Source organism: Saccopteryx leptura, chromosome 1, assembly GCF_036850995.1.
Source record: "Saccopteryx leptura isolate mSacLep1 chromosome 1, mSacLep1_pri_phased_curated, whole genome shotgun sequence".
Taxonomy (NCBI): Eukaryota; Metazoa; Chordata; class Mammalia; order Chiroptera; family Emballonuridae; genus Saccopteryx; species Saccopteryx leptura.
Genome location: NC_089503.1, coordinates 297,382,427 through 297,395,787, shown reverse-complemented (window position 1 = coordinate 297,395,787; position 13,361 = coordinate 297,382,427). Strand labels below are relative to the sequence as shown.

At 34.5% G+C, this 13,361-nt stretch overlaps 1 protein-coding gene across 6 annotated transcripts in view; it reads left to right on the top strand.

Annotated features, from left to right (window-relative positions):
* Nucleotides 1–13,361, top strand: part of SCYL2 (SCY1 like pseudokinase 2) — a 56,871-nt gene that overhangs the window by 30,372 nt on the left and 13,138 nt on the right. For all 6 annotated transcript variants that reach the window (XM_066357053.1, XM_066357086.1, XM_066357045.1 and 3 more), the window contains 7 exons: nucleotides 516–737; nucleotides 1,166–1,282; nucleotides 1,895–2,020; nucleotides 3,232–3,408; nucleotides 5,415–5,537; nucleotides 7,585–7,698; nucleotides 11,735–11,867. In XM_066357053.1, the coding sequence (XP_066213150.1) occupies nucleotides 516–737; nucleotides 1,166–1,282; nucleotides 1,895–2,020; nucleotides 3,232–3,408; nucleotides 5,415–5,537; nucleotides 7,585–7,698; nucleotides 11,735–11,867 (1,012 nt within the window). The remainder of the gene's footprint in view (nucleotides 1–515; nucleotides 738–1,165; nucleotides 1,283–1,894; nucleotides 2,021–3,231; nucleotides 3,409–5,414; nucleotides 5,538–7,584; nucleotides 7,699–11,734; nucleotides 11,868–13,361) is intronic.

Genomic DNA, 13,361 nt, shown 5'->3' with positions numbered 1-13,361 from the left:
TGTTCTAACATAGATTTGTAATTTAAGTAAATATTTTTAAGGTAAGCAGAAAGAATTCATATTGATTATGTATTGCGGGTAAAACACTGTGCTAGGTTTGTTTTCCATACATTTGTTTAATCTTACAAAACCTTTTGAATTTATTAACTAAATCACATAGCAAGTTAGTGAAAGACCAAGGTTTCAAATAATCTTTTTGAGCCTATAAAACTTGAAGCCTGTGTATCATAAAACATAGATCATATATTTCCATATTCATACTGTATCACATATTGATAATTGTTTTCTGGAAGAGAGCTTCAGTAATCTTAAAGTTAGAATTCTTTTTATTATCTCCTAATTTGTTCCATATACTTTTCAGATTTGGGAATTTTGGAATTTTAGGATTTAAGGTAGGGGTGACAGTTTTTACTTGCATGACTGAGTATAAATTTAAAACTAGATTGTTGTTGCTTGATAGAGGTTTGCTTTAATATGAAATATTTAAGCTGTGAAATCTCTTTTCTGTCTTATAGCCCAAGTTTCCTTGTAAAGAATGGGACCCAAATTTGCCATCATTGTGTCTTCCAAATCCTGAGTACTTGGCTCCTGAATACATACTTTCTGTGAGCTGTGAAGCAGCCAGTGATATGTACTCCTTAGGAACAGTCATTTATGCTGTATTTAACAAAGGGAAACCTATATTTGAAATTAACAAGCAAGATATTTACAAGAGTTTCAGTAGGCAGTTGGATCAGGTATTTGCCTTTAAATATTTGCTTGCATTAAAAATGTATTAAGTGCTTCTCTGAATTTTTAAAAAAATATTCAGAAAATTCTCTGAAATGAGTGCCTTATATTTTAAATTTGCATAAAATCAACCTAACAAAAGTAATTCTATAATTAATGAGGATTAGTTAAAGTTTATTACAACAACTGTAATCATGACATGTATTTACTAGGCTGAATATTGAAGCATTGTCTAAAATACTGGGCATTTTGTTTTAAGAATAGAAACAATTTCAGGTAATAAAGAAGTATTTTGCAACAGTAGAATTAGTAATCTGTTTTAATCTAAAAATATATCTTTGAGTAGATTTTAAGTTGGTTAAATGGACTTGACAGTATAAATGCATCTCTCTGAATATTTTATATTCATATTTAATATTATCATTCTTTTGACTAGTTGAGTCGTGTAGGATCTAGTTCACTTACAAATATACCTGAGGAAGTCCGTGAACATGTAAAACTACTGTTAAATGTAACTCCAACTGTAAGACCAGATGCAGACCAGATGACAAAGGTGAGTGATTGATTATATATTGTATATTAATTCCTGCCTTAGATGGAGGAACTAAAATCAGTTAAAATAGATTAACAGCTTCTAAAACAAGATTTAGTCAGATATAGCCCCCAGATAATATCTATGTTCTCAAATGTATTAAATATTCAGCTTCCTTTACTCTTAAACATTTAAATAATTTTTGTATATAATTGTTTTGAAACAAAATTAAGATCTCAAATAAATAAGGATTCTCACAGTCACAGCTATGCAGAAGTTTTAGACACCCCAAGAATTTATAGCCCTCTAATTCACTCATATAAGCATGGATTTTAATAGATAAATGACATTCTTTTTACCTTCAAGATATTTTACTTAATCTTATAATATTTTACTAGTTATGTAAAGAAAATGTTACTTCAGCCAACTTAATAGTACTGATTCTGAATATTTAAACTTGGAAAGAAAACTAATTTATTACTTTCTTATTCTGATTTTTATAATTAGAATTTTTATGAAGTGATCTTTAGTATTTTGCTAGATGTTCTGAATATTATTTTTACCAAACTGGTAGTTTGAGATATGAGAAGGATGTTAATATTTATCAAAATAATTTTATTTTCCTGTGTTTAGATTCCCTTCTTTGATGATGTTGGTGCAGTAACACTGCAGTATTTTGATACCTTATTCCAAAGAGATAATCTTCAGAAATCACAGTTTTTCAAAGGACTGCCAAAGGTTCTACCAAAACTACCTAAGGTTTGTTGTTGATCAGTTTCTTATTATAGTAAGGATTTTAGAATTTAAAGTTTACTGTGACTTGTTAAAATAACTCTTCTAAAGAAATAAACTTATGATTATAAAAGACTGTAAGCTGAAGCCAAAAGTATAGTGGGCCTTTTTTTGGATCATTCAAAAATAATTAAATAGCATAAAAAAAATAGAAGGATAAATGTCAGAAGAGAAGCCTATAATCTGTCATTGTGATCATTGCTTCGACAGCAATTAAGGGGATACTTTTGTACTGATACTAGCCTCTCTAATTCCTTTAACTCCCCCTCCCTTTAAATCATGAGTGTAAGATAGTCTAAACACTGTGAATGCTAAAGAAACCACTGGTTTCAAAATTAATTTCTGGTTACAAAATTGTCTATCCGATATTTATTGTTAGGTGCTGCTTGTCTAGCCCTTTACTTAGAAGCTATTGAGAATAGAGGAAACAAAAGTTGTACTTGCCTGACTAGTGGTGGCGCAGTGGATAGAGCATCGACCTGGGATGCTGAGGTCCCAGGTTCAAAACCCCGAGGTCATCAGCTTGAGAGCACTCATCCGGTTTGAGCATGGAATAGTCAACGTGATCCCATGGTCACTGGCATGAGCTCAAAGGTCACTGGCTTGAGCGAGGGGTCACCTCAGTTGGAGCTGCTGTTCCCCCCAAGGCATGTATGAGAAGCAATAAATGTACAACAAAGTGCTTCGACTATGAGTTAATGCTCATCTCTCTCTTACACGTCCTCTCTCCTTCTCTATCTCCCTCCTCTCTCTCTTTATCTCTCACACTCGCGCTTAAAAAAGATTAAAAAGAAAGTTCTCAAGGCCTTTACAGTAAGTGTAAATAGGGTTAACATGCATGAAGCAAGCAACAATTAACAATATAGGACAGTGTTTAAATTGTGTGTTATAAATCATGAGTAATAAAGGAATTAAAAGGAAAAACATATTCATGAAGACTATCTAGGGAAGGTTTCCTAAAGCAAAGGTGACTGTATGTCCCTTTTTATCTATGACATTACCAAGTTAAGCCTTTTGTCCTGGCATAAATAGCAATAGCACCCCATTTTACTCTTAAAAGTGTCCCAGTTTCAAGCATAAATTATATGGTCACCTTACCCAAAGGAATTGTAACTTCAACGTTAATACTAAAGTACTAAAATAAAATTTAATTTTATGAAAACGTTTTTGCCTTTCAGCGTGTCATTGTGCAGAGAATTTTGCCTTATTTGACTTCAGAATTTGTAAACCCTGACATGGTACCTTTTGTTTTGCCCAACGTTCTACTGATTGCTGAAGAGTGCACTAAAGAAGAATATGTCAAATTAATTCTACCTGAACTTGCCCCTGTCTTTAAACAACAGGAGCCAATACAGGTATGCACATAGATATTTTTTCTGTTTATCTGCTGTTACTCAGAGATGTTAATCAACAATGACTATCATTGAAAACAAAAGGAATGAATATGGGACTTTTTCAAGTTGAGGTAAGTATAAGAGACTTTTTCATTAATCAGCTATTTTGATGTTGGAAATAAACCATTTTTAATATTATAATTGAATTCTCCAAATAAATGTCTGCAGCTTTCCATAAGTTACCATCTCAGAAAATTAATTGTAATGAGATGTTGCATGTGTTATGCTGTTCCTGTTTGCCTAATTGTAAATTATTGGTTTGGCAAAAGAAGTACTTATTTTTCGCCTATACTTCTAAATATTTGTATTTGTTTTTGTTGTTGTTGTTCAGGGTCTTTCATTTATAAATGGTTTATCCCAGTATTTTCTCTTTATTTTGCTGTTAATGAATAGTTTCATCAGAAAAGGGAAAATTCTTTTTTTTTTTAATTTAATTTTTGTATTTTTGTATTTTTCTGAAGTTGGAAACAGAGGCAGTCAGACAGACTCCCACATGCGCCCGACCGGGATCCACCCGGCATGCCCACCAGAGGGCGATGCTCTGCCCATCTGGGGCATCGCTCTGTTGCAACCAGAGCCATTCTAGCACCTGAGGCAGAGGCCATAGAGCCATCCTCAGTGCTTGGGCCAACTTTGCTTCAATGGAGCCCTGGCTGCGGGAGGGGAAGAGAGAGACAGAGAGGAAGGAGAGGGGGAGGGGTGGAGAAGCAGATGGGTGCTTCTCCTGTGTGCCCTGGCCGGAAATCGAACCCGGGACTCCTGCATGCCAGGCCGACGCTCTACCACTGAGCCAACTGGCCAGGGCCAGAAAAGGGAAAATTCTTATAGCATCCAAACATAAAATGTGTGTGTATTGTAAGTGCAAAACATAATTAGTCTCTGATGTAGACTCTATTAAGAATATTTGCCAGATTCAAGATGGTCTTGGATTTAAGAGCGGTAGGATCATACACCTGGATTGGAATCTGCCCTTCATCTCCTTATTTGAACAAGTTATTACTCTTTTAAAGTTTCTATGATTTCTAAAATAATAAAAGTTTGTTGAGAATAAATGTAATTTTCTGGCAAGTAGTAAATATCATTACCTGCTTCTGTCACTACATGGCAATAGCTTATTAGTAAACTATCAATGATACCTGATTTAATGGTTTGATGGCAGGCTCTTTGCAGTCCTTCCCTTAAAAGAGGAGACAGAAGGAAGTCTGTGGTGATAAGGGAGGAGTTCGTGTGGCTATGGAAAGGGCAGGGGAGGGAGCTGTAGGCTTTGAAGCAGCCTTACGCAAATACTCCTACTACATTAGGAGGGAAAGCAGTGGAGCCAGGTGTCTGTCCATGTCCAGACAGTACCCTGAGGACCCACCATCTGAAACTCTTATTTGCCTCCATTTTTTGGTGCTCTTTTTTCCCTTAGTCCAGCTAAAAATTTCTTTGGAAGTTTTTTAACTGAGCCATGGCAAGAGTAGGTGTTCTTCATATCAACAGAAGGGGCAGTTTGTTCCTTATAATTTAGGTACATGGTGGCAGCTAGTGAGAAAAACTAATTGAAATGTTTCTTTCTAGAAGTTTTCCTTTTTATTCCTGTACCTTTTCTTCTCTTGAGCTTCATAGAAGCCCCATAATAAAAGTTTTTCCTTTAGGCTGTGTGAATTGGCCCTCAAGCCTTTATTTTTTTACCTAGTTGCTTTCCAGATAGTTCTTGTGAGTGAGTGATATATTATTGAAGATATGTGAGAGTTAAGAAATTAGTCTTTATTTAAGTGTCTAAACTGAGAGCAGATGTTAAATATTGCGCTTCCAGAAATGTAAGAGACTTGATTTGTATGTTTTTGTCTTCCATGCCCTCAGGCTAGCAACATGGTGAGTGTCAAAATATAGAACTATTCTTTAGAAGATACTTTAAATTTTGGCATATATAAAGTCACATAAAGATTTTGAACTTCAGTACTTTGTTCCTTTTCTCTACACAGATTTTATTAATTTTCTTACAAAAGATGGATTTGCTACTAACCAAAACTCCTCCTGATGAGATAAAGAACAGTGTCCTCCCAATGGTTTACAGGGCACTGGAGGCTCCTTCCATTCAGATCCAGGTAGAATATTTGAGTTTTTCCAGTATTTGAGTTTTTTGTCAATAGTGATTTTGATTTTTAACGCAAAGGAAAGAAGTAAAGTATATTTTGGGTTTAAATCATAAAATCTTTTATATAAAACTTGATAGTATATATTATATTAATCCATTGACTTGTGTTACACACTGTTATTAAAATATACCCAACCTTAAACTAATGTAAGGAATCAATTGGCAAATAGTATTAATGAAGTAAAATGATTCATTGCCTTTATTAGTCAGAAATGTACTATTCTGGAAGATTTTATTGATTATAATTAAGTTGTAATTTAATTAAATTATATATTTATTATAGTATATATAACATATATATATTAACTTATTGTTTATCATATTATATTATATGCAAGTATATAATTAATTATTATATACTTTCTTCCTAAGTGAGTACTTAAAATGAATGAAATTGTTAAATATATATATGCCTTTTTCTTCTGAAAGTAATAGTAGGTTCTTCCTATACTCATAATTTTCTTTCATGCTTGGTAACTTAATCTTCTATTCAGAAATGTTGTTCCTTCTAGTTTGAAGCTAATTTGTATAGCAGGTAGATAGAAAAGCAAACGGTAATTTAGTGCAGTCGTTCCTAATGCATTTGTACTCATGCTTTTGACACAGAGGTGATGTTGAAGCATCATGTACTTTGCCAAACTTAGTTTTGTAACTTTCCTATTAAAATTTGGTTCTAGGGCTATCTGGCAAAAAAAATTTTGGATCACTATTAAAAATGTAATTTAGTTCTTTAGGTTTTGTTGTTGTTATTGTTTTTACATTGGAAAATAAATACTTATGTTAGGAGCATCCCACTATGAAAATGGTTTCATATTTAAGAGTTTATAGTTTTTTTGCTACTATAAAAAGTCTGTACAGATTATATAGTAAAGAAAAACAGAATTTTATTGACCAAAGTATTTTTTTTTAATTTGAGCTTTCTACCACATGTATAAGGTCACTTTTAGACTCATTTCAATCTTTGTCTACTAAGTTCTTTTATTATTTAGAGTTATGAAGTTGAGATTAAAATGTTTTTCTTTATAAGGCCATATCTTTTTCAAGGTGAGGATATACTGCCTTTGTCCAAATGACATGGGATGATTGGTGAAGATGTACGTACTATTTTTTAGCCCTTTCCACAGGAGGTGTCTGTGATAGCTTCTTGAAACATTCCTGCAAACTGGTTTTATATTCAGTGAGATTAGGAAGGAGGGAGAAGGTCAAGTGACATGAAAGGCCATTTTTCTTCATAAGATGGTTAGTTTTGCTAAAAGGTATCAGCCACTATTTTATTGAAATATATAGTTAAACCAACATTTATGATATCATTCAATATAAGTGCTTAGTCATCAGTCCAATTAACTAGTATCAACCTTGCTTGGTAAGAGTCTGAGAATTTAAGCTCTGGGAGAGTCCTAGGTGTATCATTCCAGTATTTTTTCCTAAAACTGTAGATAGACACATTTATATACACATTTTGAAAACTGGGACTATACAGTGTTTTCTTATTGCATTTTCTTTCCAACATCATTAAACATTATTTTAAAATATATTTTTTAAATGTTTGTATTCTTTCAACTGGATATATGTAATAGCTAATAAATCCCTAATTTAATAGGAACAATTTTACATGACTTTGTTTTTAATTTTTCCTCTTTGTGAAAGTAGCTAAACTTAGGTGTTCTGATATTTTATGTTTTAAAAAAATAAATGAAAAGTTGTATTATCAGGGGGAGAACTTAGGAATGAGACCAGGGGATTTGGGTACCATATGCTAGTTTTGTGAGGTAGTGTGATACTGTGTAAAGTCTTCTGAGTCTGTTTTCTCATCCTGTAAAATTGAAAACTGAAAATAACTATTCTTTTAAATAGTTGTTGAAGGACCAAATGCTATAACATATATAAAAGTTTATTTTAACTATGTGACAAATCAACCATGCATATGCAAAATATTTTTTTAATATGTGAGACAAAAGGTGAGTCCCTAAGATTGATCCAGTTAATTTTCTTGATAGGAACTCTGTCTAAACATCATTCCAACCTTTGCCAATCTTATAGACTACCCATCAATGAAAAATGCTTTGATACCAAGAATTAAAAATGCATGTCTACAAACATCTTCCCTTGCTGTAAGTAATTGCATATTATTATATTTTATTTCTCATTGGTTTAAATTATTTTCTTACTGCTTAATAACCCTTCTATAGTTTGTTCATATATTTTGTATTGACTATAGGTTACCTATATAGAACTATAAAAGTGATCAGTAGCTATAGTTTTCCCTTATTTCCTATCCCCAGCTTCAGTAGAAAACTTAAGTAATTTCTTTTTATTGATCCTTTTCTGCTTTAACTCACAACTTATTTTGTTGGTAGTTTTAAAGTTATCATGAGTTTAATTTGGTATATAAACCTAAAATCTTTTTGAATGAATTCTTTTTATTAAACTGCCTTTATTTTTAGTTATCTTCTCTAAATTTTTAAAATTTCTCACTTATTTACCTACTTTCAAAAAAAGTAAAAGGTACAATAAAACAAATTAATAAGAGTACAAGTGGGGAATATAGTTGTACTAGAAAAATTTAGGGTAAGGGTAGTTGCCTCCTTTGAATACAAAATTTTCTTGTTAAAGTTATTTGGTAGTTAAAGAGGTAGAATAAATAACTTGTCATTATAATGACAAGTCTCATCTCATATTGGAGGCAATAAATGTCCCCAACCTTTTCTCTAACATTAAATCATAAGAATTATATCATTGATATTTCTTTATAGATATAACATTGAATACTCTTTTCATATAGGAGCTTTAGAAAAAAGAGAGAAATAGTTTTCCTTCACCTGATCAATTATATTGATGTTTGATGATAGGCATATTATTAAATTTGCATTTGGAGAGCTCATTCATCTTTTTGGAGGGAAATATGAATTTAAATAAAAATAAATACATTATTTGTGCTTTTATAGATTTATACGCAAAAACAATTTTACCTTAGAGTCATCTAATCCATTTTAGTTCATAGATATTTTTATTTGTTTGTTTGGTAGAAAGGCTCTGAGATGGAAAACAATACCAGAGTAAGAAAAAAATTATTGTTTTCTAAAGTGAACATGTAAAAATGGGAGTACAAAAACCTGAGTTTCTTATTCTGACTCTGATGCTAATTATCCCTGTGGCCTTGGACAAGTTACTGTACCTCTCTGAGTGTCTTTCTTAATCAAAATTTAAAGGATTCAAAATGCCGTTCACTTCTCTGAAATTTTCTAATTCTAAGTTTAATATAGCTTAAAATTCAGTTTTCAGAATGCCCTTTAAAAAATTTCATAAGCCATACTATATTTTATGGCAGCATTGATTTTGTCAAAGTAGATGGTATAGTTCAGTTCTAACTATGTATTCAGAGTGAGATGGGAAGCATGGATACTTAAATGATCTGTATTGATGCCCAGGGATGTTTATATCCCTTTTTAAGATGGCAACAGAGCCCTTCAATTCATGTTGTTTACAGGGAATTATAATGAATAGATTTAGAACAGTAACTGAAATGGATTAGCATTTTATGTATCACATTCAGTGCTCTTTGCCATTCAGAGGAGTGGCAAAGGTGAATTCCTGAATTGCATTCATGGACATAGGCCTTGGAGGTTTAAATATTTCAACTGGGAAATTCCTGAAACATGAATTATGAATTAGAATTGTATTTTAATACAGTTCCCTGAAAATAAAGAAAAATGAATTAATGCTCTAAGAGCTCTATTTCTTCATGACTTATATGACTAATATTTTATACATCATAAAAGAAAATAAAAGTAAACTGACTTTTCCAGTTTCTCTTTATATGTGTGTGTGTGTGCGCACGTGTGTATACACACACACACACATACATCATAAAGAATGCAGCAATTCCTTTTAGAAAACTAAGAGCAAGTTAGTCTTTAGATATCCCTTTGAATTGAGAGTATCAATTCAAACATTGAATTGAGCCCCCAGTCAAGTCCTAATCACTTTAAAATGATACAGAATTAAGTCATTTCTTACTTGTAGCTTTGTGTTTGAATTTTAAAACACATTTATATACTTTTTCAGAAAAATATTTCATATTCCTTGCAGAAATACAGTGCTAAACTAAAGTGTTTGCTGCTTTTTTTAGTTTACTTTTCTTTGAAAAGTGGCATTTTCTAGATAATGATCCTGGCTCAGAGTATGCTATCTTTAACATTCCAACTAAAAATATACTATAGGATGTGAAACATTTAGAAAAGTAGTCAAATGATAGAATTTTGATAAAAGAACTCCTAAATATTAGGTTTTAGTAACTTTATTAAAGATATATTTATTTTTTTAAATGTTTATTTTTTATTGATTTTAGAAAGAGAGGAAGGGAGAGAGAGAGAAATAGGAACATCAATCTGTTCCTGTATGTGCCCTGATCAGGGACCTAACCCACAATCTCTGGCTTCAGGACAGTGCTCTAACCAACCAAGCTATTCAGCCGGGGCTAAAGACATATTTAGAAATGACCAGTGGTGGTGCAGTGGATAGAATGTCAGTCCAGGACACTAAGGTCCCAGGTTCAAAACCCTGAAGTGAACCAGCTAGCTTGAGCATGGGCTCATCCGGTTTCAGCACTGACTCACCAGCGTGAGGATAGGGTCATCAACATGATCCCATTGATGCTGGCCTGAGCCCACGGTTGCTGGTTTGAGGAAGGGATCACTGACTTGGCCTGATACCACCCCCCCCCCCACCGCCCTGGTCAAGTCAGGTATAAGAAGCAATCAGTGAACAACTAAAGAGTCTTGCAACTATGAGTTGATGTTTCTCATCTCTCCCTTTCTCTCTCTCTCTCTCTCTCTCTCTCCCCCTTAAAAAAAAAAAGAAAAGATATATTTAACCTGACCAGGTGGTGGCGCAGTGGATAGAGCATTGACTTGGGACACTGAGGACCCATATTCAAAACCCCTAGGTTGCTCGCCAGCTTGAGTGCAGGGTCGCTGGCTTGAGAGTGGGACCATAGACATGACCCCATGGTCACTGACTTGAGCCCAAAGGTCGCTGGCTTAACCCAAGGTTGCTGGTTTGAGCAAGGGATCATTGGCTCAGCTGGAGCTGCCAATCAAGGCACATATGACAAAGCAATTAATGAACTACTAAAGTGCTACAACTACAGGTTGATGCTTCTCATCTCTCTTCTTCCTATTTGTCTGCCCCTATCTGTCTTTGTCTCTCTCTCTCACTAAAAAAAAAAAAAAAAGAGAGATATTTAGAAATAGAAAACTTTATGTGGGACAAATAGAGATTCTCTTTACATGTTGTTAATATACTTTTAGTTTTAGAATGAATTGAACCTGAGTTAGAGAAAAATACTAGAAGATCAGTAAAATTGATGACTTGGTAGAAGAATGTAGTTCTTTTTATGATTTAAATGTCCCCAAGGAAATGTTCTTAGTAAACACATAGAGTAAAGCTTCTCAAGTCCTAATCAGTCCTAATCACTTTATTTAAAATGATACAGCTTTTAAACCATTCTTTACCTGTAGCTAACTTTTAAACCATTTTTTACCTCTAGCTTTACTAGGGTCCTGGTAAAGCCATCATATATTCTTTTCTGAAACAAGTCAGGTCCCTGGCCAGTTGACTTAGTGGTAGAGCTTTGGCCTGGTGTGTGGATGTCCTGGGTTCAATTCCTGTTCAGGGCACACAGGAGAAGTGCCCATCTGCTTCTCCATCCCTCCCCTTCGCTTCTCTCTCACTCTCTCTTCCTCTCCTGCAGCCATGGCTCAATTGGAGTGAGTTGGCCCCAGGCGCTGAGGATGCCTCCATGGCCTCCGCCTTAGGCGCTAAGAAGAGCTCAGTTGCTGAGCAATGGAGCAACACCTCAGAAGGGCAGAGCATCGCCTCCTAGCGGGCTTGCCGGGTGGATCCTGGTTGGGGTGCATGCAGGAGTCTGTCTCTGCCTCCTCTCCTCTCCTTTCTCACTGAATTAAAAAAAAAATGAAACAAGTCAGAAAATAGTAAATATATATATTTTTCTATATGATGCGAGCTTTTACACCTACTTTTATTCTTGAGTTTTCAATGTCTATGTGAAGATTAAATTTACACTTAAATATTTTGTTCTCGATTGCAGACTTTTAAGTGACTAATGCAACTTACCTCTTTTAATAGGTTCGTGTAAATTCATTAGTGTGCTTAGGAAAGATTTTGGAATATTTGGATAAGTGGTTTGTACTTGATGATATCCTGCCCTTCTTACAACAAATTCCATCCAAGGAACCTGCAGTCCTCATGGGGATTTTAGGTAGCTGAAAACTTAATGTCATTTGATACTATTTTATTGTTGTACTGTCATGCAAATCCATTTTTCAGTCTATAGAATCATTGTCCTCTCTTTTCATGTGTGTAGCATTTAGTAATTGCAGAATGATGGGATAAATGTCATGATATAACTTTTCTTTTTGTTAATTTTAGCAAAAGCGGTAGAACCATGACATTTACAAAGGAATAAGACATTTGGGAATCCTAGCTTCACAAATACCGTGATAGCAGATATTTTCCCTGTGAAATGGTACCAAAAAAGTGAGGCAAACAAAGCCACTTGAAATACTGATCCTAGTCTTACTAGTAGTATCTAATGTTTATTTGGTACCAAATTTGTCAGAGGCACTATGCTAAATATTTTCTCTGCATTATCCTATTTTGTCCTCCCCAAAATCCAGTGAGATAGGTACTATTGTTTCTGCTTTACAAAAGCAAACTGAGAAGTGAAGTAAGTTATTGAAAATTACACAACTAATAAGTGATAGAGTTGGGTTTTAATTGAGATGTGTTTAAATCTTCATCACTGCCTCACTGCTAAGTGATGTGCTGATGAAGCATATTAATTAGCCTTACAGCACATTTATTCTGTTGGCATAATTACCGATTGCTGCATCAAGACACTCTGAAACTGTTTGTAAATATACTCACAAAAACTAAGGGATATTTAATCACTTCATATTCATTTTTGAAATATCCCCTAATTTTGTGAGTAGTATAGTTAAAGCTGTGAGAATCCTTCTGGAAATGCTGGAGGTCTGCAACGCTAATAAAACAGACATAAGTATAGAATCACAAAAGAAAAGTTCACTTCTTACTACGTTTGAAGTTCTTTTTGAATTTTGAAGAAAAACTATAGTTGGTCATGTGTATTTAACGCCTACTCTAGTGTCTAGTCTATAGAAAGCCCTCAGTAAATATTACAGGAATGGTCAGCAAGTATTTTATTGCAGACCTCTGGAGCTGTAGGGATATGGTATGACACTTTTGGGCTCAAAGAAATTAGTCTTCTTGAGGAGTCTGGCATAGTGGAAAGAGTCCTAGCCCCAGTCCATTTCTTCATCTATCAAATGAGGATAAGGCCGGTTGGCTCAGTGGTAGAGCATCAGCCTGGTGTGCAGGAGTCCCGGGTTTGATTCCTGGCCAGGGCACACAGGAGAAGCGCCCATCTGCTTCTCCACCCCTCCCCCTCTCCTTCCTCTCTGTCTCTCTCTTCCCCTCCCGCAGCCAGGGCTCCATTGGAGCAAAGTTGGCCCGGGAGCTGGGGATGGCTCTATGGCCTCCGCCTCAGGCGCTAGAATGGCTCTGGTTGCAACAGAGCAATGCCCCAGATGGGCAGAGCATTGCCCCCTGGTGGGCATGCCGGGTGGATCCCAGTCGGGCGCATGCGGGAGTCTGTCTGACTACCTCCCCGTTTCCAACTTCAGAAAAATACAAAAAATATATATATATATATATATATCATCATGGTAAATGG